Source organism: Trachemys scripta, chromosome 9 (genome assembly GCF_013100865.1).
Source record: "Trachemys scripta elegans isolate TJP31775 chromosome 9, CAS_Tse_1.0, whole genome shotgun sequence".
NCBI lineage: Eukaryota > Metazoa > Chordata > Testudines > Emydidae > Trachemys > Trachemys scripta.
Genome location: NC_048306.1, coordinates 17,244,041 through 17,271,835, shown reverse-complemented (window position 1 = coordinate 17,271,835; position 27,795 = coordinate 17,244,041). Strand labels below are relative to the sequence as shown.

At 44.4% G+C, this 27,795-nt stretch overlaps 1 protein-coding gene across 1 annotated transcript in view; it reads left to right on the top strand.

Annotated features, from left to right (window-relative positions):
* Positions 1 to 27,795, top strand: part of LOC117883072 (synaptotagmin-like protein 4) — a 65,940-nt gene that overhangs the window by 10,896 nt on the left and 27,249 nt on the right. The window contains exons 2-7 of the mRNA XM_034782034.1: positions 8,142 to 8,702; positions 15,901 to 16,052; positions 22,501 to 22,612; positions 24,547 to 24,640; positions 25,043 to 25,124; positions 25,711 to 26,829. Of these exons, the coding sequence (XP_034637925.1) occupies positions 8,602 to 8,702; positions 15,901 to 16,052; positions 22,501 to 22,612; positions 24,547 to 24,640; positions 25,043 to 25,124; positions 25,711 to 26,829 (1,660 nt within the window). The 5' untranslated portion in view covers positions 8,142 to 8,601. The remainder of the gene's footprint in view (positions 1 to 8,141; positions 8,703 to 15,900; positions 16,053 to 22,500; positions 22,613 to 24,546; positions 24,641 to 25,042; positions 25,125 to 25,710; positions 26,830 to 27,795) is intronic.

Sequence of the window (27,795 nt, the reverse complement as noted above, 5' to 3'; positions counted from 1 at the left end):
TAGAACTCTGCTGACTGCATCTGTATTAATGTACCTTCGGGCCTAGAAATTTCTGGCCTTGTCTAAGGACAATAGAAAGAGTTTAAGTATATTAGGATCAAAAAGCACCCCAGCAATGGTATTTGTCCATTACAATAAATATTGCTGGTCTAGATTGGGGGCGGGGGAGATAACATGCTTTCCATTCCACTTGAATCTTGGGAGGATGTTAAACAGCAGTTACCAAAATTAGCCATTTTTTAAATCCGCAGGTCCAGATAACTTGCAAGAGCTTTAAAAGAGCTGGCTGAGGACCTCACGGGACTGTTAATGTTGGGGTTTGTTTGTTTTTTCTCTCAATGAGTCTTGAAACACCAGGGAACTTACAGAAGTCTCAGACAGTTAATGTTATGCTAATAATTAAAAAGGGTAAATGGGATGACCCAAGCAGGCCTGTCAGTCTGACATCAGTCCCGAGCAAGATAACGGAAAGGTGCATACTGGACTCTAATAAAGAATTAAAGGAGGGTAATGTAATTAATGCCATTCAACATGACTTTATGAAAAATAGATCCTGTCAAACTAACTTCTTTTTTTTTTTTTAATTACAAGTTGGTTGATAAAGGTAACAGTGACATAATATGCTTAGATTTCTGTAAGGCAGTTGGCTTGGTACTGCATGATATTGATTTAAAAAAAAACGCAACTAGAAAGATATAAAATTAACATGACACATTAAATGGGTTAAAAGCTGGCTCACTGATGTGTCTCATTATGTAATTGTAAATGGGGAATCCTTGTTGAATGGGGGTGTTCTGGTGGGGTTGGTTTTTGGTCCTACACTATTTAACACTTTTTATTAATGACCTGGAAGAAAGCATAAAATCATCACAGATGAAGTCTGTGGATTACACAAAAATTGGGGTAGTGGTAAATAATGAAGTGGACAGGCCTCTGATACGAAGCACTCTACATAGCTCTGTAAGCTGGGGGCAAGCAGACAGTATGTGTTTTAATATGGCTACAGATACATGTATGCATCTAGGAAGACAGACTGTAGGCCAGGCTTACACAATGAGGACCTATTAATCTATATTAGAAAGAATAGAACCAATCGTGCAGCAGCTTTGGGGGAACCAGTGGTGTAAGTGCTAGTGTAAGCACCTTGAGACTGATCTACTCTAGTTGTTTAGCACTGGTAAAATTGCACCGTTGCTGCCCATTGCTGTAGTGTAGGTACTCCAGTTTCTAGTGTAGGCACAGTTCAAAAACTAGGCAGTGAACTTAATGGATGCAGCTGTATCAGGAGTTGTGCATGCTATTTGGATGTAGTTGTTGTTAGTTTCATGTGTGTGGTTTAATCCATATAAAGCCACTTTGTTAATAAGGGGACATTGTGGCTTTGGGAATGACTGGAGACCTTTGGTTTTTTTAAAAAATTTGGTTTTGCCCCCCTGGTTATACAATGTGCTTGTGTATTTTCCTTTACAAATAGCTCCTCAAGTCCAGGGGCAGCCATCTTGTTTCTCATCACTTAGATTCCTACTAGGGTTACCTGACTGAGGTTCTGCTTTCCCTGGCAGCTCAGGAGCCTGTTCGCGTTTGCAAAAATCTCTTGCTCTCTATCGACTTTGTAGCCACCCTCCCAGCTTCTATTACCTACCAACTGCGTCCTCTTTGTGCCTTCAGTTGTGGTGTGAGAGCCTTCTCCTGTGCCGCATCGGCCATCTTTAACAGTCTTCCCGTCCCCTCTCCATGTTCTTTTCATATCCATTTTAAATCTCATGTGAAAACTTTCACTTCTCACCCCCAATCCCTTCCCTATATCACTTTCTCTCTCCCTCTGCAGCTCTTTGCATCTGCACTGTGCGGTTCATTTTAGGATACATTTGCATGGACAAAATGGAGCACAGATATGTGCAAATGCTGAACAAAATACAGTGAAACAAACCAGCAATCGAGTTGTTAATAATGGTGTTATGCTGAGTTCCTCTTTATTTCCCGTTGTTGCTTGCTGAGGATGCAATCCTGGAAACATATCATCCTCGTGGCTTCTTGTTACCATGGAAAAAGCATTATTTCTAATGCCCCTTTTTGAGTAATGTAGCTATGTGATGGTGCAGGACAGCCCGGCTGGGGCTAGGGACGAGCCAGCAACTCCCAGTCCCAGCTCGCTCCCTATTAGTGTCTCAAGCCTGTCCTGACAAACACTCCCAAGTTATCCTGTCTGTCTTCTGGTTGATTTGTTGAATGAAGTGGTAATTCTAACTAATACAATCAGAATTGTCTTGGGTAAGAGTAGCCTTGCACCTGTTTCATAGCCCCATCTGGCGCTCCTGTGTCTTTGTGGGCTCAATTCCATGAGAGGGCTATGGTCTCTCCTGGCAGAATTCTGCTGAAGTCAGTGGAGTTATGCCAGCAAAGGGTCTGGCCTGGGATCTTCAAAAATAGTAATATGTAGAAGCATCAAGCGTTCTATGGCTGTCAACAGTGATGGCACCTGAAATGGTTCTTTGTGAGATTATCTCTTCTAAGGGTGAAACTCTGCCCCATTGACTTCAATGGGGCAGAGTTTCACCCTTAGAAGTTTTGCCATGGACTGCAAATCTTGCTTCACTGAAATCTAAGAATTCAGTTAAGGCCAATCTAATGCCCATTGATGGCAATAGGAAGACTTCTATTGACATCTGTGGACATCGGCCCAGTCCTTAATGGTTAGAGCCTTTTATATGGGTTTTCAAGATTGCCTCTTTTAAAGAAAGTGGTCTTTTCTGTCAGTAACAGGTTGGCTTTTTCTTCCATTCTGCTGATAAAAGCAAATGGAGTCTTCCAAATGTCTTACCTTTTCCAAACGTGTATTGCTAATTGCTATTATTGCTTCTGCTTTTAAATATGGTGCAGTTTCCTTATTTTTGTCCCAGCCTACCAGGTATATCTTAACTGATGGATGTGTTGTGAAGTGCTTACCTCCTTGTGCTCTACAGTCTGTAATTCTGTTACACTGTCACAGGTTATTTGGTGGTGGGAGGGGAAGGAAGTGGGGGGCTAGAATAGGTTACCTCCGCAGCATGGGTCTGTGTTCGCCCTGCCTTGAATAGTCTTGCAGGGGACAATATCTCCTTTTACCGGTTTTGTTGTGTGTTAGGCAGAAGAAGGAGATTATTTTGTTAAACTGACATTTTCCCATGTCTTGAATTAGTATGGGAAACTGTATATGTTCCATATCCCATTTTTGTTCTGGAAGGTGATGTGGTCCAGATCTGGATGACTCTGTTGATCTAGGTGATAGCGTGTGTGGAAGAAACTTTTAATTCTGCTTTCACACGTGGTATCAACTTGTCAGGTATTCAGCCAGCATTAGCAGTGGCTGTTGAAATGGGATTTGTCTGCCAAATTTGCAGATTAAAGCTTCTAATTTGGCTCAGTTTCTCTTTTTTGTATGCAGAACACCATAGAGTAAATGGAATCCGCTTAGCCTGCAGTGTGTGGTATCATTAATCTCTGCACATACCAATGTTGAGGAAGAAGACACGCAACACTCAGAAACAGGGTGTACACTGTGAAATGAGATCTGAGACTGGCGTGCCCTGCAGATAATCTATAGTTGACAAATGTCTGTAAACAGCTAACAGCAACAGTCTTTTTCTGGCACCATTTATCTCAATGGCTTGTATTAGTCTTCGTTAAGAAGCCCATTTGCTGCACTTTTCAGCTATGCCTACACAAAAAGGCAGGTCTTCTAGTAGTAGCCAACTTTCCAAAAGTGGCAGTGATTTCATGCGTAACGAGCTTCATTTTCACACAAGTCTTCCCCCAAACTGGTTTATAATTTAAAAGAAGAGGGGGGGGAAAAAAACAGAAGAAAGCAGGCTCCTCTGTAAAGAAAAGGTAAAATAACTTGAAGGTAGTAGCTTGTAATAATTTAGAGTGCAGCCTTGTAACACGTATGCACATGAGTAATCCTTATTCCTGCAAGTCCTCCTATTTGGAGTCTGTTGGACTACTTCCCTGAGTAAGAATTGAGCCCTTAAACCTTCTTTACACGGGTGGTTATTTGTACAACCCTTGTTCAAACCCTTGAATAACCTGGTAATTTGAGTTCTGATTAGATTAGCCTGGAGGGTGGGGTGGAGGTAATTCAGTTGTGTTATAATTGGTGCTGTGTGCATACACAGTACAACAGTCAGGTCGCAAAAGGGCACAAGAGAAATAAAAATCTCTCCAGCATTGTCCAGGACCATAGAGGATCTAAATGTACTTTAGCTTGGCACTCTAGATTACAAATATATTCCCTTCAAGTCACAACGGCTTATTAACCCTCTAAACATAAAAATGCTTCAGAGACAGTTTGGTGTTTGGCGTCTCACTCTTGTTTGTCCTGGGATTTTGGGCGGGTGCATGGGATATACCAATTTATATGTCTGCTCAGTGCCATTGGTTACAGAGAGAGAACAGGGCTAATTGGAGGAAAGTTAATCAATTGCTGATTTTTGGACTAGATCCTCAACTGGTATAAATGGACACAGCTCCAACTCAAGTTCAATGGAGCTGTGTTCGTTTATGCCAGCTGAGGATCTAGCCCCTGATGTTGAAATTGGGACTTCTCCCTTTCACCAGTTCAGGGCCGGCTCCAGGCACCAGCCCTCCAAGCATGTGCTTGGGGCGGCACCTGGAGGGGGGCGGCACTCACCCAGGGAGAGCAGGGCCGCGACCGGGCTCGCCGCTCTCCTCCCGGTGCTCTGGCTGGTCAGGGAAAGCGGGCGTTCCGGCTGCCGGGGAGAGCGGGGCCGCGGCGGGCTCGCTGCCCTCCCCCAGCGCTCCGGCCGCTGGGGAAAGCGGAGCAGCGATGGGCTCGCCGCCCTTCCCCGGCGCTCCGGCCGGCCGGGGAAAGCAGGGCTGCGGCCGGGCTCAGCGTCCTCCCCTGCCGCGCTCCCCAGCGGGGGGCGACGGGAGGCTTTTTTGCCTGGGGCGGCAAAAAAGCCAGAGCCGGCCCTGCACCAGTTGTTATAGTGCACTGAATAATAACATGCCAGTTTCATATAATTTCTCAACAGCACAGTTCCTTGTGTATATTCGGAGTCAAACTGCTGACTTTCTTGACAAAAATAAGTTATTAGCACTTCAGAGGCAGTATAGATATGGGAGAGTGAGCTGGGCTGTGTTCTGGCCCAATCATCAACAGTTCGTTAGCCAAGTTCCAACGGCAGGGCCAAAGTTTGCAACTCCAGTAAGGTCTTTCACATATAACTGAGGGCACAATTTGGCCTGCAGAAATATCATTATTGGTGATTAATCAAAAGCTAGAAGGGAACCAGGTTGACTGTGAGATCCCAGGCTGAGTCTGCAGTTCTTGCCATTGGGGCTGGGAGGGGAAGAGGGGAATCTTGTTCACTTGTAAACTGAGAGACCAGAAATACAGACTCCCCTATGCCATTTTTTACAGAGCTCCTTTTAAGAATAGACTCCACATCTCCATTGCATGCAGCGGTTTGGATAGGTCCCAAGTAGCTTCATGGCAGCAGCACATTCCCCATGGAATTTTTTTGGATTTGAGTGAGCTGCTGCTGTGACCAGAGCAGCAGTTTCTTTTCGGGTCTATGTTAAAGAGGCCCAACGGGAGACAGAGGCTACTGAAGTGAAGGGTGCAGCCAGCCTGGAAGGATGGCACGGAGGAAGGAGCGTGGCAGTAGATCTATCAGATAGATAGTCCACCTCCACGTTGGTCATGCTGCATTTTGTGGGGTTTCTGTGGCTCTGGAAACAGACTATTCCAATTTGACCTTTCTGGATTTCTCTGCTCAACAAACCTTCCTCGTATTGATCTTTCTAGGAGGCTCTCCTTCAGAGAGATTCCTATCAAGATAATTAGATCTAAAAGACCCTTTTAGACATCTAGTACAGTCGATGCAGGGATGGGTCTTGTTGTTACTGAATAGGGAAACGTTGCAATATATTGTCACCCCTCTCCCATAGCAGATTTGGGAGGAGAGAGGACTACTTCCGGTATAGCAAAGCATTTTAACGTGAGAGAGAGAGAGAGACCAAATGAGACTTATGACATTTATGGTAAGAAACGTTATGGAAGCAGTATGTGTTACAGAATGCCGTGTTCCTGCATGGTAACATACAGTTGATGTCAGTTGATTTATTCCTATTTATTGTGCCTCTAGATACCAGTAAACAAATTACATGCTATTGCCCTTATCTTAAAATACTGTGGTGAATAACTGCAGGCTTTCCTGTTTCAAGCCTGAGTCCACAGCAACAGAGGTGTGGTAATGTGCAGAGCAAACATCAAGAAATGCTTTGGCTAAAATCATAAAGGTGACGGTTTTGCTTAGCTCCTATACAAATAATCTCTGTTTACTTCTGTGTGGCTGGTCTCAATGGCTTAGCAGCATTGAAATCAGCTACCCAAACAGCAGGTGGAGATTTCTCACAATTTAAAAACAAAACAACTTTTCCACAGTAAATGCTTCAGGTAGTTTGGGTAGATATTTTTTGTTTAAACCTGTTTTCTAAACAAAGAGGGTGTTGACAGTTTGATTGTGGTGGGCTTTAATTTCCTTTTTTCCCCTCCTATACCATAATGAAATAATTTACTAAAATACAATTTCCAGAGAGTAAAACAGGACACTTTAACTAGTAGATGCTTTATATGTAGGTAATCTTTTGTATGTAGTTTATTAGGTTACTAAGTAAATGTGAGTCATTGCTGGAGAGATTCTCAAATAGTTTTGGCCCAAATTTCAGGTTTTATTAAAAATAAGTTTTGTTAAAATGAAGAGTAACAAATATTTCATGGTACATTTTATTTGAACTTAAACATGTCCTGGAAATGTTGGTTAAACTCATCATTGTGATAGTGCATGAGAACCAGTAGGGAAAAGTGACTGGAAACAAAGGTGAAATTGCTCTGTGCAGTTTCATACCAAGCTGCATGAAATGTACATTTAATCAGCAGAAGTAGTGAATTTTTTTTTTAAGTATTTGTGTTTTAATCCACTAAAGTGGTACTGGTAACACAGGTAAGAAAATACGACGTTGATCAGACAAAAACAGCATTAGCAACCCCAAAAATACATAAATCTTGAGTCATCTCCCCCTCCCTCCCCTTTTAAAATTCAAAAGGGAATTTTAAAGAGAATACCTTTTGAGTTCATTTTATGGCTTTTGAAACTTTAGATGTGTTTTCCTTTTTCTTTTAAATGACAGCTGAGTTGCTCCCATTATCACCTGATTCCAGAAGCTGAGGTTTTAAGAAATGCCAAATATACAACTCATGATCACATCGCAAAAATTGGCAACACTGGGAAAAGTGTTCTTGTTCCATGTAGTTCTGTGAGCTGCCTGTTTAAATAGAAAGCACTTTAAAGGACCAGAGTAGAATTGCTGTATTCCATGGATATACAGGTTTTTTTTCATGTGTGCAAAGCAGGTGATTCTGTGTTGTAGGTAACACCCACCGAGCATCTTTCATCATTACCTGGAGACCACCTTTAATTTCCCTTACTGCTTCTTCATAGTGACAGAACCTGGAGGTAACTCATCTACAGGTGATCAGGGACCTCTTTATGCTCAAATTGGCTAGAGCCGTGGGGCACACTGTAACAGAGCAATATGTGATCTGCTCCCCCTCTCCACTTCTGTGCTCAGTGCCAGCAGGACCACAGAATGATTTAAAAGTCATACACTGCATTTGTATTTGCTATTCAAACAGTAAGGGAACATGCACACACATTACTAAATGAGCAGCATGAAGGTTCGTTTTGTAGATTAACCAACAATAACAGTTATCACTTACATACCTTTTTTTTTTTTTTTTTTATCTCTTAAGTGGGTAAGTGTCTGACATTCACCTCCTTTTACAGGTGGGGAAATGGAGATGAAGTGAATTAATACCTTGCCTGTGTTTCTTACCTGTTTGTTTTAGAAGCAGTGTGCTAGGGAAGCTATTTACCAGTTCCTTTGAAGCTGACTAAAATAAGCTTGTATCATGGTTAGACTGATACCGTATCGAGAGCTGTCAGAGATAGGGAGAAAGACAGGACGGCTTGCTACGGGACTTGTGCTTAAGAACAAATAAACACCCCAAATGTACACATTCAGTCACCATATGTCATGTTTATCTATAAAGGCATCTCTGTGCTATTTCTTTGCAGGAATAACTGAACTGCACTTCAGATGACTTCTATACTGAGAAGGACATATGGCAGAAGTTCTGGTGATGGATGTCTAATGTTGGAGTCGGTCCTTCATCCCTTCTGAGGCAGCTAAAGCCAGTGGGAAGCTCTCTTCTCTATATTTGGATATTTGATTGACTGTGTGAGGCAAAGGAAGGAACATAATTGTGGAGAGATTCCCCCACCCCCCAGCACAAGCAGGCATTCTGTATAGAAAACCATGCCAGAGAACTGCTTAGTGCCTTGAAGTAGGAGTCAAAATCTTAATGCAATTTCCCTCCAAGCCATGCTGTTGTGAAGAATTTCTTTCAAGCTCTAATACTGTTTGGCACGCTGAGCCCCTCTGCTCAGGGGGCTGCTGATGGCACTCTCACAATTGGCTCGCAAATAGTTTCTGGTCTGTCGGTGCTCCAGCTGGCTGGAGATCATTACAGAGAAGATGCTGGACCTAAGCTTTCTGACAGAAGAGGAGTATGAGAAGCTTATGAAGGTTCTGCAGAGAGATGCAGAGTTGAAGAAAAAAGACAGTGATCGTATCAGGTAAGAGAGCTCAAGTGCTCACACATGCTGATCTGCGAGGCTCATCAGGCTATGATCTCCCCACTCCCACCCTTCCCAGCAGTGTCTGTAGGCTGCAGTGGTTCTTTCCCCCCTTCACTGTAAGAGCCTGAAGAATCTTTCTATTTCCCCTCTTGCCTTTTCTACCACCCTGTTGTGGCCACCACGAGAGCTGGGCACAATTCTCTGATTTCAACAATAACTCTCACATGCTTGGAGATGGGAGTTTGAGTGATGGGAGTGAAAATACAGGAGCAGCAATTGATGTGAGTCTCCCCCCTTGGAGTGTAGATGTTTCCTAGGATTTATTTAAATGGGACTTTAAATCTCTACCTTGTACGCTTACAAGGCTTTTCCATGGTGCTTTTCACTGTGGTACCTGAGTGCGGATGCACATTAATGACCACATCCTCCCAACAGCCCTGTGAGGGAGGGCAATATACAATCTCTATTTTACAGATGGGGAGCTGAGGCAGAGAGGCTAAGTGATTTGCCCAAGGCCACACACAGAGCTGTGGCAGAGCCAGGAAGAGACACCAGATCTGCAATGCCCTAACCAGAACACCATCCTTCCACTGTTTGATTTTTGTTTGTTTGTTTGACTTCTGGCTGGTTTGTGTGGGTTGCTGCTGCTGCTGCCACTTCTAAAATGCCAGCCATTAAGCTACTCTGGTTGGTAGTAAGCACAAGTCTTAAAAATTTGGGGCAGCCAGCATAGCTCTATGAAAGTCAATGGAATTATGCCAGTTTACACTAGTGATATGATATTTTGCTGAGCCAGAAAAGCCTGTGCCCATCATGAGGGCAAGACGTGCTGTCTAGGATGATGGGTAGGTAGCACTTCTACAGCAGCCTCTGAGGCGCCTTCATATGTCCTGCCCTCTGGCTAGAGGAAATGTGCTCCAGAGACCAGATAGTGGTGGGGTGGGAATGTCAGAAAGCATGACTGGAGTCAAGGCTAATCTTTTTGTAGCAGAGCAATCTTGGGTAGGGCTGTGATTTTTGTTTTCACTATGGTTCTATACGGGCAGAAGCTCTAGTGTAGAGGCTGTTATACCAGTCGAGCATCATTTGTGCAGGGAACCAGTATAAGTGACACCAAATGCAATTTTTTTCTGGTATAAGCTGCATCTGCATGAGGAGAGTTGGAGGGCATATACTAACCTTTTCTAGTGTACATTAGTCTTTAGACAGAAAGAACATGTGATTGCAAAAACTATGATTGGCATTAATCCAAATTATGCTTTTAATATCATGATTGCCCTTCTAAAATGCAAAATAAATTGGCCATACTGTGTGGTATGTTTTATTGTTGTTGTTTTTTGTTTTTTTGTTTTGTTTTTGTGTGTGTGTGTTGTAGTTTTTTTTTTTGTGTTTTGTTTTTTTTTCTTTGCTAAATTTTGGCAAAGTTTCCATTTGCAGTTGGTTTGGTTGGTTTGTTTTATGCACATTTAAACTCCTGTGAACCATGTCTTAGTTTGGAAAGAGTAACAGATTTTTAACTGTGGTGATGCTCGTGGGCCCTACTCTAATACAATTGACCTGGTTCAGCCCTTTTTAGGGTATGTCCATGGTTGGTTTCCCTGCCTGACCCTGCTTTTGAGCAAAACTCTGGTGGTAGTTGGGAGAAGCTGAGTAAAGTCAGAGGAGGTACGGTGGATTTCCACTAGTGTCAGTGAATTCAGAATACATCCCCTAGTTTTTATGTACTATTACTTCTCTACTTGTCCTTGGTCCAAAATTTTCTCCATTGTATGCACCAAAGTGGGGGAGAAAAGGACTAGAAATTAGGCCTCAAAATGCCCTAGATCCATGGTGGGGAGAGAGATGGCTTTAAATAGTGTGTTCTCCCTTTGTTCTGCCAAGCATGCTGCTCCATGTGTTCTGGGACATGTTAGCATTGAGTCCAGAGGAGTCCACTCTCCTTTATTCTTTGGACTCTGCTTTATTCTACTGTGTGGAGTGAGGGGCCAGCTAACTGCATGCAGGGCAAGGCCCTTCAGAGGGGTGATCTGGGGATGTTCTCTGAGTTTATGGCCCTTGTCCCTCTCCTCCCACCTGATGGGAGTTTTGGATGTGAGCTCCCGACTCTTAGTTTAGATAAAACATTACCCTTCCCTGGATTTGTTGCAGGAAGAGTAGCATTGTAGGTGAACCCAGGTATACCCCTAGTGCTGGGGAATTCTGCTAGCTGTGCTGATGGTTAGAGGATAATAGGGAGTCTGTAATATTGACAGAAGCACTAAATTCTAATGCTGCTTCCGAACAAAATGTCATACTGCAGCACGCGGGGTCTGTGCCCTTTCCCCACCACACCTACTCTGAAACAGGTCAAATTTGACCCTTCATATCTTTGTATCCTCTGGGTTAATACCCCCGCTTGTTGGTAATTGGATCTTGGTGGCTCTTCTTCCTCTGGCACCCTCAGCCATCTCCAGCGGGTTGGAAAACCTTTTCCTTGAATTGTATTGAGTACCGGGAGGTAGAGCCAGCTAACTCAGCAAAGTTTTTGTGCTGTAAATGTACAGGTTAGCAAACAAAAAACTTACTAGCTGGGGTGCCAAAAAAGTCAGCGGAGTGTGCCAGGGACAGTTACAGTACAGAGGAGCGCTCGGGAAGGACAGCTAAGTACTTGTATGCCAAAAATCTGCTTGGTGTGGTGGCCAGCAGAAAAGGACTGTCCAGAAAGGGCGTTGAGGGGCCAAATTGATCCCTCATATGTAACTTCAACAGGGGATGCATTTGGGTCCGTGCATGCTGGGGCATGAATTTGGCTCAAGATGTTCTGGAGCTCATGAAAGATACTTGAGGGATTGACAGACAAAGGTAAAAGAAAAGTGCAGAGCCTATAAAACCTACCCCAAACAGGCTCCCCCAAAACAAACTACCAGTGCCTCCAGCTTGGATTTGCACGTGTGGGGACAGCTGAAGATCCATGTTCCCCAAGTACCATTTGCTGTGATTTCCAGTCCAGTTAATGCATGAAGCCATATTAATTTTCTTGCTGTTCTGACCTAAGCTTTGTAGCACCAGGCAGGCAAATTGCCCATTCTGTGGGTAGGCAGTTATAAAAAAATATATATCATTAAGAAAGACACAGCTGCTGTGATCTTTGTTTGGCATTCGTTGATATTGTCCAAGTAGGAGTGCTTTTTACTAACTTGCCTCTTTCAGATGGCAGGGGAATGGTTTCAAACTCCTGCCGCATGATTCAGCTACTTGCTGCATTAATAATGAGGGAGTGCAGCTGTTAATGATACTGTCATGAACTGGCTAGTGCATATCCCTCAAAACCGGCTAATGGATGGGATCACAACTACTCAACTGTGTGTCATAGGCACTATACTATTAAGAGCTAAGGAGATTCTCCTTTATCTCAAGTGCTGGAGCAGGAGGATAAGGGTTTTTTCCTCATTGTCATCCTGAAGTTCCCAGTGGCCATGGTGTGCAACACTGTGATAACCATACGGCTCTTGGGTGACCACAGGTTTGTTACCATGCTTAGGATTTTTATAGGGCCCTCAGTCTGAGTCAGAAACATTCATGGATTTAGCCGCACAGTGGCCCCATGAGGAAAATATTCCTATGCCATTTTGCAGATAGGAACTGAGGCTCAGAGAGTTGAAAGTTTGCTCAAGTTCCTGAAGGATTTATTTGGGCAGAGCTTAAAGTAGATCCCAGTTCTTTGATCTCACTACAAGAGTTCACTCCCTTCTTGTCTATGACCATCTATATTTGCATTTGAATGGGGAAGGAACTGAAGTAGTCAATGGGGGAAGTACAATGCTGGGATTTTCTAACCTGAGCAGGGGAAATAGCCACTGGTTTTCCCTTAACTTTATTGGTAGCTCTGAAAATCTGAGTCCCATTGTCTGCTTTCTTCAGTCTTGTGTTCTGAGCTCTTTCCACTTACTAGACAAATAGCTACTGGGAGGATGTGACTGGCTGTACTGCATAGAAGTGTTCAGTCAGGGAACGTTTGCAATGCCTGGAAAACATAGCAGCCCCATGGAGTGTGCTCGCTCAGTCCGTCTCTAATCCAGTTCATACTGTAGGTGATGATTGATGGTGAGAGAGCTTGGGTGAGCCAATCAATTCCTTGAAGAGCCCTTTCGAGAGGTAAATTGCAGCATAGCTCTTCATACCAGCTCTTATCTCTATGCAGTTCAGAGTGTCAAAACTCATTGAGGGAAAGTCCTCACACATAATGTTCATCTACCAGGGGAGCTCACACATTCATGGTGACAGCAATATTTGTCGCAGGGGAGATGCAATTTGTGTCTGACTTACCAAACGCGCGTAAGGTTAGTTACCAGGCCAACCGACCAAGGTGATCCCCCTCTTACTGCCTAGCTGACTGGCACAAATCAAGTGAGCTGTCCAATTTCTAAGTTTCACTGTGGATTGTGTTTAAAAAATTGTGTGCAGAAGCGTCACCCAACATGGGGCCAGCTTCTGCCACCCTTACTCTGCAGGTAATCCTATTGAAATGAATGGGACAGCTCAAGAAATAAAGGTTTACTCACTGTGAGTACAGATGGCAACAGCTGGCAGGGCTACCCGGGGGGTGGGGGGGGGGCAATTTGCCCCGGGCTCCCACGAGAGTTTTCAGGGACCCCCACAAGAATTTTCGGCAGGTCTTCGGCGGCAGGTCCTTCATTGCCGTCAAACAAGTGAAGGACCCGCTGCCAATGACCCGGAGCTTCTTTTGCTCTGGGTCTTCGGCAGCAATTCGGCAGCAGGTCCTTCACTCACTCCAGGACCTGCCGCTAAAGTGCCCCGAAGACCCGGAGTGGAAGGACCCCGGCTGCCAAAGACCCCAGGCTCCCTGAATCCTCTGGGCGGCCCTGACAGCTGGTCCATAGTTGTTCACCTGCTGCCTATGTAGTACAGTAACTCCTCGCTTAACGTTGTAGTTATGTTCCTGAAAAATGCAACTTTAAGCGAAACGATGTTAAGCAAATCCAATTTTCCCAGAAGAATTAATGTAAATGGGGGAGGTTAGGTTCCAGGGAAATTTTTTTCACCAGACAAAAAACTACACACACTACAAGTTTTAAATAATTTAATACTGTAGCAATGTTGATGGGGAAGCTTGGTTGAGGTGGTGAAGTCAGGGGGGAAGAGGGTGGGATATTTCCTAGGAAATGCCTTACTGCTAAATGATGAACTAGCACTCAGCTGAGCCCTCAAGGGTTAACACAGGGGTAGGCAATCTATGGCACGCGTGCCGAAGGCGGCACGTGAGCTGATTTTCAGTGGCACTCACACTGCCCGGGTCCTGGCCACCAGTCCAGGGGGCTCTGCATTTTAATTTAATTTTAAATGAAGCTTCTTAAACATTTTAAAAACCTTATTTATTTTACATACAACAATAGTTTAGTTATATATTATAGACTTATAGAAAGAGATCTTCTAAAAACGTTAACATGTATTTGGCACGCGGAACCTTAAATCCGAGTGAATAAATGAAGATTCGGCATACCACTTCTGAAAGGTTGCTCACCCCTGGGTTAACACATTGTTGTTAATGTAGCCTCTCACTCTACAAGGCAGCACAAATAGAGGGAGGGGAGACAGCATGGCAGACAGACACACACCCCTGTGTGTGTGTGAGAGAGAGAGAGAGAGATGCACATTGCCCCTTTAAGTACGCTGAACCACTCTAAGTAGATTCTTTTTATGTAGATCAGCGCAAGCTCCCTCCGTCCTGAGCCCTGTTGTCTCTTCTCCCCCGCTCTATGGAGATGGGGGAGGGGGACATTCTGACATTAGCACCCCGGTTCTTCTCCCCCCCCCCCCCCCCACAGCAAGCAGGAGGCTCCCAGGAGCAGCACATGGCAGTGGGGGGAGGGACAGCTGAACTGCTGGCAATTGATAGCCTGCTGGGTGGCTGTCACACGGGGGGGGGGCTGCCAGTCCACCCTGATTCCAAGCCCCCACCAGCTAGCTGCAACGGGCTGCTCTTCCTGCAAGCAGTGGATAAAGCAAGCGGCTGCCAAACAACGTTATAAGGGAGTATTACACAACTTTAAACGAGCATGTTTTCTAATTGATCAGCGACGTAACAACATTAACCAGGATGACTTTAAGTGAGGAGTTACTGTATGTTACCCTGCTGCCTACCGTGGTTTTATTAAAATATGCATTTCCTGACAGGAGGGATGGTAATGTTGGTCTTCACTGGTTATGGTCAGGCTCTCCTAAATAGTCACCAGTTGGCTGGGCAAGACAGCTATAAAATTGGAGAGAGAGTGGATTCAGTATTTTACTTACTGGAACATACTGTATTGGATGAGTTTTCAACAGGAAACGCAGAAGCCTACATTATTAAAAAGTTTAAATGTGATGGACCTGCAGCTGTATTCCCTTGGGCTGTGATCTCAATTAATCCACAATTTAAGCAGGAATAGGGTGGGTCTGTAACTGAATGGGCAACTATCCAGGATTATGCACTTGTTGCAGAAAATGGTTTTGGTGATTCAGTGGATGTCCCTCTTCCCTCTTGATCAGAACTGAACCAGTGCCCTGGCTAGGCAGGTGGAAGCAGCTGAGTTGTAAAACCAGGTTCCTGTCCCCTTGCAGTTACGCGTGTTCCTGTGGCACATTTAATAAAAGAAGAGGTGTGTTTTGTTTTTTTTTAAGCCCAGTGTCTTTCCCGAATTCCCGCATAAGTAATTATATTCAGCCCACCTAAATTCCCCTGCATGTTCAATTGGGTGTGGTATTCTTCACCGCCTGTCCTTAGTTTTTAAATCAGCTGCTGTCATCCATCCTAGCCACATTTCAATGGGGTTGAAGTAATTTCTACCTCCTAGGAAGGTTTGGGGGGCAATGTTTGTAAAGGAGCCCTTGAGATCCTCCATATGGAATGTGAAAAGTATTAGTATTATCAGCAGGTTTACATTTTGGAAATGCATTAAAAAAAATCCCATGTTCGGCTGGGTTTTAAATAAATGAAAAATAACCTAAGAATGTCTGACTTTCACGTGCAGAGTGTTTTGGATGGCGAATACTGTGTGAGGCTTGTCTCAGTGAGCTCAGTCGGCTGGAGTCAGGGTTCCTACGTGACTTCTGGCCAGCATCAGTAAAATATTTGTGACTATAGTGTATTTTTAGTGCATCACTTGTTCAGGAGTGTGTTTTTTTTTTTTTTGTTTGTTTTTTTTAAAATATATAGACGGTTACAAGGCTCTCTCAAGGATGAAAAGAAGAAAAAGTTTGTGACTGGTGAATGGTTTAATGAAGAGAAGGCAAAACGTTTTCAAGAGGAGCTAGAGGGGCCAGACCTGCTTCGAGCATCCATTAGAAAGAAAAAGGAGAAACCGGAAAGTAAGTACATTGCATTACTGTGCAGTCTGCTGGTAACCAGAAAAAGGTGAGACCCAGACACTTTGTGGTCTGATTCCTAGATGCCTTGCCTTTGGGGTACTAGCCTTTGTATACCCTGACATTTACATTCCAACAGAGGTTTTGGGAACTGTTTTCAGTACTAGGAAATATAACTGGATCTGCATTCGGGCTTGCAGGTGAAATTTACCCTGCTGCAGAGATCAAGTGCACTTGATCCCTGTTTTGGGGACTAGCTAGGACTAAATGGTGCATAGTACCTGGTTTGGGCCCTCACACTGGGCTGCTTTCCCCATTAAAAACGTAGCCTCAATAATCTGGGTCCAAAGGCCCCGCAAGTGTTAGCAACAGGCAATCCAGTTAGAAATGGCTTCGCTAGTGTGCCTTCTCCAGACACAGCTAGTGGGGACCAGAGGCAGGTGACTTGTGCTGAAGACCTTCTGTTTTACCACAACCTAAAATGTGTTTTACTGTTTCTGGTGTGATTTCACTTTGAGTAGTGAGAATGAGAATACTGTACTGTATTCTGTTCGTTAGATCAAGGAAACCCAAGATTAGTGGCCTGGTTTCTCCACATCTCACCATCCCTTCTTATTAAATTATGGATTTTTGTAAGGTATTTATTCCTCTAGTGGCACTTATGGGTCCCAACTGAGATCAGGGCCCCATAACACTATGCATATCAAGAGACAGTCCTTGCCCTAAAGAGTTTGTAGTCTAAATCTACTGTCATGTATGCAGTAAATGTGAGTTATGACCAACTCATCCTCTCCACTTCCCCAAGTAGAGGGGACAGAATCCTGGTGTTTCTCAGCTCAGTAGAGGTGAGTGCTTCCTCCTTGGCATCATTCCTCTTTCCCTCAACCCTGAAGACACTCTGGCACCCGGCAGGGCTCGGATGTATGAGGGGTGGGCTGGAAGTGATGGCTGCTCTCCATGGCATTGTTCCCTCCCACTTCAGTCCCACGGGACTCGACGGAGCGCAGTAAGTCAGCACTGTGGTCATCACTATTACCTTACTAGGGTTCCTCCTCCAGGATGTGAACCATCCCTCAGAGGGGTTTGTGGAGTTTGGATGGCAGGGAGGGAGCTAGAAGGGAGTTGCCTCAGGACTTTCATGTGGATGGCTGCCTCCTTCCTTGTGCTTTCTGCCACTTCTGCTGGAGAGGGAATCCTTGCCCCGCTAACAAGAGAATGACAAAGCAACTCAGCAGGTCTATTCACCTACAAGGGAACAACAAAGTGTGCGGAGACAGTGCTGAAAATGTCTGATTGGCACCAAGGCCAGGGAGTGTCTGGGACCATGTCCTAATTTCAAGATGCACTGTACTTCATTTGACACGCACGTGTAAATTCATCCTCATATATGGAACAGAACAAATCTCCTATGACTGCTAAGGGCACTGAAGAGAATAGTGTGGCCCTTTGTGATATGGGTAGGGCTGTGCATTGAGTCCAAATATAACCAGCCTGCATTTGGCACTTTTTACTGAACACTCGCAGAAAATAATACCGGGGATGATTCACATCCAGTTCTGCTGAATATGAGCCAAGTAAGACTCTGCAGAAATGCTGTGGAACTGTATGCCAGTCTTGTGCAGTCTGCAGATTTAATTATTTTGGTAGGGTGGGAAATCGCAGATATACAGACATGCCTGATTAATGATTGGCTCCAGCAGATTCCAGGAAGCCATGGTCCTGATGGCAATCTTTGCTTAAAGCTGCCCAAGGCCTTCAGTGATATAATTGTGCTTTGCTCTTCTGCAGAACCCCGGTTGAGTTGCCTTCCAATTTTTCAAAATTCTCTATAGTATGGCTCCATCTGACGTCATATCCACCTGCTCTCCATACTGGACTCCTTCTGCATTTCCTTCTTGATGCGCTCCAGGAGAGGGGGTTGCTCTTTCCTTTGCACTATCCCAACATCCCTAGCACCAGCAGAGTTTGGCCCCAAAGGAAAAGTGCCATAGACTACATGTGTCTTATACCTTTCCAAGTCGAGGTTCTCTCATCTCACTTCATAACAATGCTCAGAGTTTTAAATCAGGATTCAGAGCCCTAGACTCATGGAAGCATTGCACTAATCTTGTTAAATGAACACCTACCTCTTCCAATCAGATTTAAGAACTGCCGGCAGGGTGAACAGTTCTGATCTCCGGAGGCAAAGGATAAAGGTTGGCAAGACAGCAATTGAATGCCCTCATCTCACTGACTTCAGACTCCACGTAGGCTGTGTCTTTGCATGTGTGTCTTGAGCTGTGTGATCAATATTTGTTTAAACAGGACATTACAAATGCTGCTAAACTTTCATACTGTTTATTATTGTGGTTAGACTTTGCCCTCTCTTCCTTCTTCCCCCTTCCTCCTTGTTTCTCTTTCTAATCTGAGACTGATTTCAAATCACTGGAGCAGCATATGACTTTATTATTTCCACACAGAATTCCTCTTATTAACCTTCCCACTGCCATTCTATAGCTTAGGTTATGGGACAAAGGTCAGGCACTGGAGCCTTTACTTCTACCAAAGGCTTCTTTTTAGTAGTAGCCAGATGCTAAAATCCCCTCTCTGATTACTGTGTATTAATGTATTAGCCAATTGCTCTCAGCTGTAAGAGGCAAATAGTGATCTCGCCAACACTGGTGTGATTCCATTGACAATGAAGTTACACCAGAATGACTGGTGTCACTGAGAGCAGAACCGGGCCCATGCAAGTAAGTGGGACATACCCTACGGCTTATGTGGAGTCTGAAGTCAGTAAGATGAGGGCATTCAAGTGCTGTCTTGCCAACCTTTATCCTTCCCTCTGGAGATCAGAACTGTTCACCCTGCCGTCAGTTCTTAAATCTGATTGGAAGAGGTAGGTGTTCATTTAACAAGATTAGTGCAATGCTTCCACGAGTCTAGGGCTCTGAATCCTGATTTAAAGCTCTGAGCATTGTTGTGAAGTGAGATGAGAGAACCTTGACTTGGAAAGGTCCTACCCAACTGGACACCGACAGTTCCTTCTACCCTTAGCTGCTACCAAAGGGAAATAGGATTTTTTAGACTTCAAAAATTTCCTCTAACAGCCCTACTACAAGAAGAGTTTGGACTCCAAAAGAAAAATGCCAAAGACTCCATGTAGTCCTCTGGGGACTTTCACTATTGCTGTTCGATATGGAAGATGCTCTGATACCATGGTGATCGGTAGCAGCATAAAGCCCTAAAGGAGATAGGCTATATAGAATGATTATAGCTTGGCATTGAGTGAATTTCCCAGGTCCTGGAGATACAGTAACTCCTCACTTAAAGTCATCCCTGGTGGGGGCTTGGAACCAGGGTGGACCAGCAGCCCCCCTATCAGTTCCACTATCAGCTCCCCACTCACCTAAGTTCCCTGTGCAGCAGCCACCCAGCAGGCTATCAATTGCCGGCAGTTCAGCTGTTCCTGCACCCACGGCCATGTGCTGCTCCTGCCCTCTGTCTTGGAGCTGCTCCCAGGAGCCTCCTGCTTGCTGTGTGGGGGCGGAAGGGGGGGCTAATATCAGGGTGTCCCCTGCCCCCTGCTTATCCCATTTCCATAGAGCGGTTGGGGGGGACACAACAGGGCTCAGGACAGAGGGAGCTTTTTGGCAGCAGCTGCTATCTCAACTTCCTGATCTACTTAGAGTGGGGTCAGCGTAGGTAAAGGGGCAATGTGCATCTCTCTCTCTCTCTCTCTCTCTCTCTAACACACACACACAGGGTGTGTCTCTGTCTGCCGTGCTGTCTCCTCTCCCTCCATTTGTGTTGCCTTGTAGAGCTTAAAGTCGCATTTTTCAGGAACATAACTATAATGTTAAGCGAGGAGTTATTGTAATTAGTTTTTTAAATCCTGGGAGGAATGTGATGGTAAGTGTTTGCCTAATCAGCTGTTTTAGCTTATTGTCAGACTAGGTAATTTCATTAATTTATTTATAATTTCTTTGTTCTTTATCCTTTGACAATCAATATCTGAGGGGTGTCAAACCTACTTGAGCAGCCAGTTCTTTTCCCCTGCCAATGCAGGATGGTTCCCTTTAGTACAATTTCTAGTGTTTCATCTTGTGTCAAATGCAGATCTGAATTTTAATGCAATAAGGAAAGGAGAGCTGATGTAGGAGTTGAAGTATTAGAGCCATATGATTAAGCTATACCTATGTATTGTTCTTTTAAAGAAATAGCTAGGCAAGCTAAACAGGTTGAACAACTGTTAATTCAGGGTGGAACTTGCCTCTCACTGTATCTGTCTTAAAGTTACCAAGGCCACTTTACTGGCTTTTGTGGGTTATAATACCCTGGCAACCCATTTGTAATTAAAAACTCAGTTATGATCGTTGATTTGACGGTGAAATCTAGGTGGCCAGTATGAGAATACATGAAGACCTCACTCTGCTCAGCTAGCAACAGTGCGAATATGATGTGATGGGTTTCATAGTGAGTTGCAAAGTGAATGCAACTGTTTGTTGTTGAGGCCTCTCATGGCTTGACTAGGCCAAGTATAAATGTGAGAGGTTTTTGTGTTTGCCCCCTCGCCTTCTGGTTCCAGAACAGTAACCTATCTGCGTCTTGCTGTCTCGGGTGCAAGAATGGTAGGGTGGAGGAGGAGGCTCTTGCTTGTGCCCATCAGGGGAGGAGGGATAGCTCAGGGGGGAGGGATAGCTCAGTGGTTTGAGCATTGGCCTGCTAAACCCAGGGTTGTGAGTTCAATCCTTGAGGGGGCCACTTAGGGATGTGGGGCAAAATCAGTACTTGGTCCTGCTAGTGAAGGCAGGGGGCTGGACTTGATGACCTTTCAGGGTCCCTTACAGTTCTAGGAGATGGGATATCTCCATTAATTAATTAATTAGCTTGGTTTTACATACACTGCTTGTCATTTGCCAGTTCTCAGCATGTGCCCAGCCAACAGGAGACTTCTTACCACGTTACAGCTCAGTGGCTTTTCTTGGTACACTTAAATACGACTACTTGTGCCATTCTCTGAAAAAAGATTATGTAAAAATGGAGACTCGCGGTGAGTGAGGCTGTACAACACTGCATGAGTAAAAAGTGGCACGTTCTTACATATAGGGAGCAGGCCACTGAGTGTGGGTTATATCTGCTCACATTACTCCTGTAAGACTGGCAGAACCACAGCCGCTCTAGGAAAGTTCTGGCTTGTGCATCACCAACAGAACTGTTATTTAAATTCCAATTGCGGGGGCCGTATTCTGCCCTTATTTATACCTCTGCAACCCAGATGAAGACCAAGTTACATAGATGCAGGCGAGGACAGAATTTGCCCTGCAGAACCTTTGACACATGATAATGCACAGACTAAAAACCCAGCTTGATTTTTCAGATCTTAGGAACGTAGGTGTTGCCATGTTGGCTCGGATAGTCATCCACCTGGTTCAGTGATTGGTCTGACAGTGACCAGCACCAGATGCTTCCAAGGAAGGTTCAATAATCCCGGTGGATGCAGTAAGCTGCTGTATCATAACCTGTCCATAGAGAGTTCCTCTGCTGTTTGACCCACATTTTTGCAAACCAATAGCTGAACAGCCAGGGATCCCACGTTATATAATGTGGTATATTGGGCCTTTGAACAGGAGCCCTTGTATTGTCTGTTTCATACAATATAATCTAAAGAGTGCTGGCAGGTTTAGTAAGAGGTACATTGTCTCTGTGCAATAGACCTTGCTGGGTGGTGAATAAATATATTAAGATACCATGTAGTTTCTATTGCTCAGAACAAGTTGACTTTTTTTCATCCCTGTTTGAGAGTTTAACACTTTTTTGTTGTACAGTAGATATATTTGACAGTTGAGTGTCTAAGGCAGCTTTTGTACCCTGGCATGTTGCTTTAAACATTACTGTCATCTCTTGGATTTTTCCCCGTCAGTTGGCTGAGTAAAATTCAGAAGACACAGCTTAGCCCTGTGCCTGTACAGACAATAGGGATCTTCTTTTATTAACTCGACTGGCCTCCATCTCTGTTTGCCAAGATCAGATGACTTTGAGTCAAAACAGGAAATAGCTGAATTCAAATCCTGGAATGGATTAACTTTATTGACCACCACTGCAGTGTCCTGTTAAGGTTTATAGCTGGTTTGACAGCTTCTATCATTAGTAGTCATTAGCCAGATCTGTTTATGCTGACAAATCACAGGGGACTGGGACATGCTTTTGCCAGTGCTGCTTTTGAAAGTGGTGTGTGTGCATGTCTCTTTTGCACGCTCCACCCCCATTGAAACCGGCAGATCTTTTGAGCGAGAATGTGGGAGTGGAGAGCCGGCCAGCCTGCCTCTCTATCAATTATCCTGCGTTAATTTCACGGTTTAGCTCTGGTATGAATCATTTAACAAGTGTTTGCTTGCATGAAAATAAAACATAGCGGCTGTCACAGTTTTAATTAAAATGTCATTTCCCAATCCTCTCTTTTATATAATAGATGAGCCTAACGAACACATCCGGCAGAGCCTGGAAGACACAGCAGCTTCACTGCCATCAGACACAACCAGTCCTCTCTTCCCTGAACTCACTCCAGACTTGGGAGCCGAGAGGTAACTGACGAAGGACAACCGTTTCAGTGCTGCATATTGGCTGCACAGGCTTTCCATTATTGTTCATGAAAATTAAACATAACATCAAGCAAGATCCTGGTTCATTAACTGAGCCTTTGGTTACTAAGGGATATCTTAAAATACTTTTCAAGGAATTGTTAGGTATTAACCTCCCCTAATAAAGGTCTGGTAATGTGTTTATTCCATCAAGGCTTTTCCTGCATGATTTGATAAGGGGCCAGCAAAAAGGCGGCAATGGCCTATCTCAGAATATTATTGATAACTCTTAAGATAAATGGTGGTTTTATATTTGTTTAACTTTTTGCAGCTGAGTGTCATTAACAAAAGAAGCTGTTTTGGAACATTGCTCATTTCTTGGCAGTTCCTTGCCACCCCTTTTAACAATTCAGTATGCCGCATCGTAGCTTGATTGGGCAAAAATACCCCATCAAAGTACAAGCAAAGTGGTGACTGCCTTCAGTATTAATAAGCTCTCGATAAACCATTAAAATATTTGCATTTCTGTTTGTTGCAAAATAAGAAATCCTTCTGAGAAACAGGAAGGCAATGAATTGTTAAACATATGGCACAACGATGCAGCCATTCTCAATGCGATTTATCAGGGGGAGTATTTAATAAAGGACACAATATAAAAGAGTTTCCTTGCAGAAGGATGTTCTGTGTACTTTCTTTGCCAGTACAGAAGTTCTTTAAATTTCATTTGGGCCAAATCCTGAAATCCTCAAGACTTTACGCTGTTTTTCTTGGTCCTCACTTGGGCAAAAGTCCCTGGGGGTCAAACCTGAACACTGGAATTGCTGTATTGGATCTGACTAGCAGTCTTTTGATGTTGGCCAGAACTGTCCAAGAAAGGGGCAAGCAATCACATAGCCTGGTCATGGGGAAGTTTCTTCCCAACTCTGCAGGCAGTTAGCAATTGACTTCTGCTCTGAAGCATTTATATTACATTGGACAGGATAAAAATAAATCCTATGGAATTGTGGCTGTTCCCATTGTCCGTATAAATGTCTAAACCCTGCTAAGCTTTTTGGAGTGAAATGAAGAAGAGCTGGGGGCCCAGTCTTGCCCAGCACCTCCCAGAACCAGGTCTAGAAGGGCCTCCCTCTCCTGTGCAGAAAAGGTCATCTGCCTCCATGGCAGCATGATATCGGGGGAGCCATGTCTGAGCAGCAGATTGCACTGGCTGGGCTGGGCTGGAGTGGGCATTGGTGGGTGGGAGGAAATACACATCAATGCCTCCATTTAAGGCAGAGGTTTCAGGAAAGCTTCCAGCTAGGGAAGGCACAGCAGAGTGAGGGAGAGGCCAGGGGCTAGCTGACAAAGGCCAGTGCAGTGGCATGGGGCCTTCTCACAGATGGATCTGGTCTCCTGTGTCTCCTCAGGGCACAGCTAAGAAATATGAGTCTCTTAGGCGCTGGACCCACCATCTGTTCTGCACCAGTGCCAATCCTACTTCTCTGATGGAACATATCGGGAAGGAGATTCCAGTGGAGGAATCTCCATGGAGTTTTATTCCCTCAGGTTTTCTTGCAGAAGGGGAAAATCTGACCCCAAGGAAACTTAGGGATTTGTCCCTCTATTTTTATTGAGCAATGTCTCTAAAAACCCTATTGACTGCAATGGGAGAGTTGTCAGTATTACCCAGAGTCAAGGATCAGGCCCTTTATCTGCACCAAGCCATTCCAAATGCGAATGAAGGAAATAAGTGAAGTCACTGGCTCTGGATGATCTGAGCAGAGAGATGTCTGCATAAAGAGCAGACACACAATGAAAGTAACCAAAAAACTAGCTCAACAGAACTAAGCAGGCATGAAAGAAGGTTAGGTCATCCTGAAAAATCTCCCCACAAAACGTGTCTTCGCATTTGGTGTTGGAATCTACATCTTTGCTAAGGCGTCTCTCATCTTCTGCAGATCCAGTACTACTGCTTTGGATTCTTCAGAGGAGCAGAATACCTGGCCAAAGCCAAAACCAAGACACGTCATACTGCCACCCTCATTAAATGAGGTAGTGTACACACCGCCTCTATATTTTTGCTTGGGATCTGTACGTAGCCTATGTCTATCTGAAGGGCTCCAAAGCCTGGCTGCTTGGTGTTTATGCTGAGATACAAGACAATGTCTTTCCAGTTTTTATAGCATTTAAGGCCAGAAGGGACCACCCGATCATCTAGTCTGGCCTTGTATCACAAATTACTAAGCCCCACCCAGCTTTCCCTGTATTGAGTCCAATAATCTAGACTAGACTAAAGTATTAAAGCCCTCTGGAGACTAAACTATTGTGTGCCATAAGCAGAGAACAGGAGGTACTGAGGTGCCCCAATGCCTGACGCCTCTACAATGGCAGAGAATTGATCTGGTGAGAGAGACCCAGATGTTTATACCCTGATGGGGTTTATTTTCCCTGCAGAGATCCAGTGTAAATGATGTCTCGCCAGGAGAGAGCAACACTGGAGTAAGTACAACAGACAACTGGCAACTGTCTGAAAAAGGTAAGGGTTTTTGCTGCTGTTTCAGCAATATGACTTTTATTATGCAGCATGGAAGGCATCTAGGTACAAAGCATTGCTTGGTGTGTATGATGAAGGGAAGTTCTTACCTCAGCACATTGAAATGGGTTCCCTGAAACACACAAACATTAACCCTCTAGCACATTATGTCAAAGACAGGAAGCAGGGAGAGAAACCCTCTGACTAAAGCTTTTTTGGATCCCTCAGTGTGTCATATGTTGTCTGTTTGGCTTGTAAACTCCTCAGAGTAAGGACCTGTCTTCTGTCTCTTGTACAGCACACTGTTAGTGGATCACAACTAGTGCATATGAATAATATCTAAACCGAGTCAAAGCTGTGCCAGCAGTGCTGCTTACCTTGCCTCACAGGGACAAACTAGAGCTGGGTGGGTTTTTTTGAATTTTTTGTTTTTGAAACTTCTAAATTTGAGGGTGGGGAAAAGGGGAGGGAGGGAATGCTGGCCACGTCTCCAAAATTTTCTCCTTTTCTTTTTGATCAGCTGTAGCACAAACCTTTTGGTGAGATGTTGTGAGCTCTTGGAATAGACTGTGAATGTTTGTTTTTGTAGGTCATGAAGTACCTCTGTCGCCTGCCAAGCTCTCAGAAGAGGATATGGTTCAGTCCAGTTATTCTTCTGCGGTGGAGGTTCCTGATGCGCTCAGTGGCACCCCAGCAATGCAGAACGCTCCCCCCAAAGACACTAATATTGCCAGCAAGATACCAGTCAAGAGGAAAGCAAGCAAAGGCCTGCTCAGGTCAGAGACTCTTGTGAATCACACAGAGCAGACTGAGGGCAGTGATGCAAAGAGAGAGTCACTTAAAAGCTCAAAATTACTGTCTGGAGAGGAAGACAACAATCTGGTTCTGAAGCAAGGAGCCAACTATACCATCTCTTCTATGAGCAATAAAGATGACGAAATCGGCCTAGATCGTGAACAGTTCAAGAACCTGAGGAACTTTTGGGAGAAAGGTGCAGATACTGTAGTAGCAGGTAATGTTTCAGAGGAGTCCTTTGAAAAGCCCAGTGTGGTAGGGTCAAATGGGAGATCGTTCACATTGAGTCGCTCTCTCTCTAATCAGTCTAATCAAAGCCAAAATGGTGAAGAAAAGTCCAATGTCTCCATGAAAACCAGAATTCCCTATAAAAGAACAGTGACCTTGTCTTCTAGTGAAGATGAACCGTGCTACGTAGCCCATTCAAGGAAGGGCTCAGCCTCCGCTATGGCCAGGTCTACATATGGCAAGAGCAAAGGGGCCGTGGTTACTAGAAATAATTCATTGACTGAAAGTAATGGGAGGCAGGAGGAGGAGAGAAAGGCACAACGCTGCTTGAGGAGATCCAAACTGCCTGTGCGAGTGCCTTCAATCAAAATAGATTCGCCCACAAAAGAGGGGCCCAGCAGCACATTTGAACCAGAAACGCCTGCAGATGAGTATGTCATGCCTGAAGAAAGCAGGCGCAAGGTGGACTCATTGGCGAGTAGGATTCAGATATTGATAGAACCTGTACATTCAGACAGTGATAGTGATAGGGATAAAAGGTCTGATTTGGGCATTCAAGAAAACATGGAAACTAATGGAGAGCTCCCTGAGGGTAAGACACGTGAGCCTGCAGACAACCTAAAGTCCAAGGATCCAGCCATGGAGAGAGAAGCGATTCAAGGAACTGACTCGGCTATATTCTCAGGTATTGAAAACTCCACCTGCATCCCCTATGAAGTCCTAACAAGTAGTTTTGGGTTTTTTTCTACTTCCCTGCATATTCTCTTCCCTAAGGCCCTTTTTCCCCCTTTACTTCCTGCATAAAGTTTTTAGTGCTTGTGGAATGAGCCAGGATAACAGCTTTGGAGACTGACAAGTCCTCTGTTTGGCCACAGGTTTGTTGTAGAATGGGCAATAGTACTGAACAATTTCCTCACATCACCCCACCAATGGACCTAATCTCTGATTTGGGAGTCACCTAATCTGTGGAGAAGGACAGTTCAGTCTGTCTGCTCACTCCACTCTCTCTGGAGGCTGCCATCAGAGAGCTTTTACCTAGAGATTTCATGTTAATTCGGTACATGCATGTCCTTGTAAAAGACCTTTGGGTTTATTACAGAAAATTTTTTTTGTTTTGTTTTTTTGTTCTTCCCATTGAAGTGTTGCTAGAAATATCAGACACCAGGATGCCTAATTTAGTGCGGTGGTTATTTGGATTTTTTGCTTTGGTGATATGGAGACCTCTCCATCAGGAATTGAATTGAGGCCACCAAACGGTGTTCAGATAGTAATGACTTTTGGGCATTTCTCAGGCCTCCAAGATTTTATCCATAATTAAACTTGTGCACAAAATTGCAACCACAACTAATTGCACTGCCATTCTTCATCTCTCTCTGGATTTTTATACCCTGCTCCTCCTCGTGGTAATGTTGCTTTGATATGCCTAACTGCCTGAGGGGTGAGTTTGCCCCCCAGTAGCACCCATTGAGGCATGTAAGCAAAGTGAACTGTGCCAGCATGTAATGGAAGGTGGAAAAACAGTACTTGCAATACTGGAGCTGTTTTTCTTAAAATGTGGGCTGTCTTCCTGTGGCCAGTGACAGAAGTGGAAGGCTTCCGGTTTCATATGCAGTCTCCCTAGCCACATTCTACTTTTATCATGGCCTAGAAC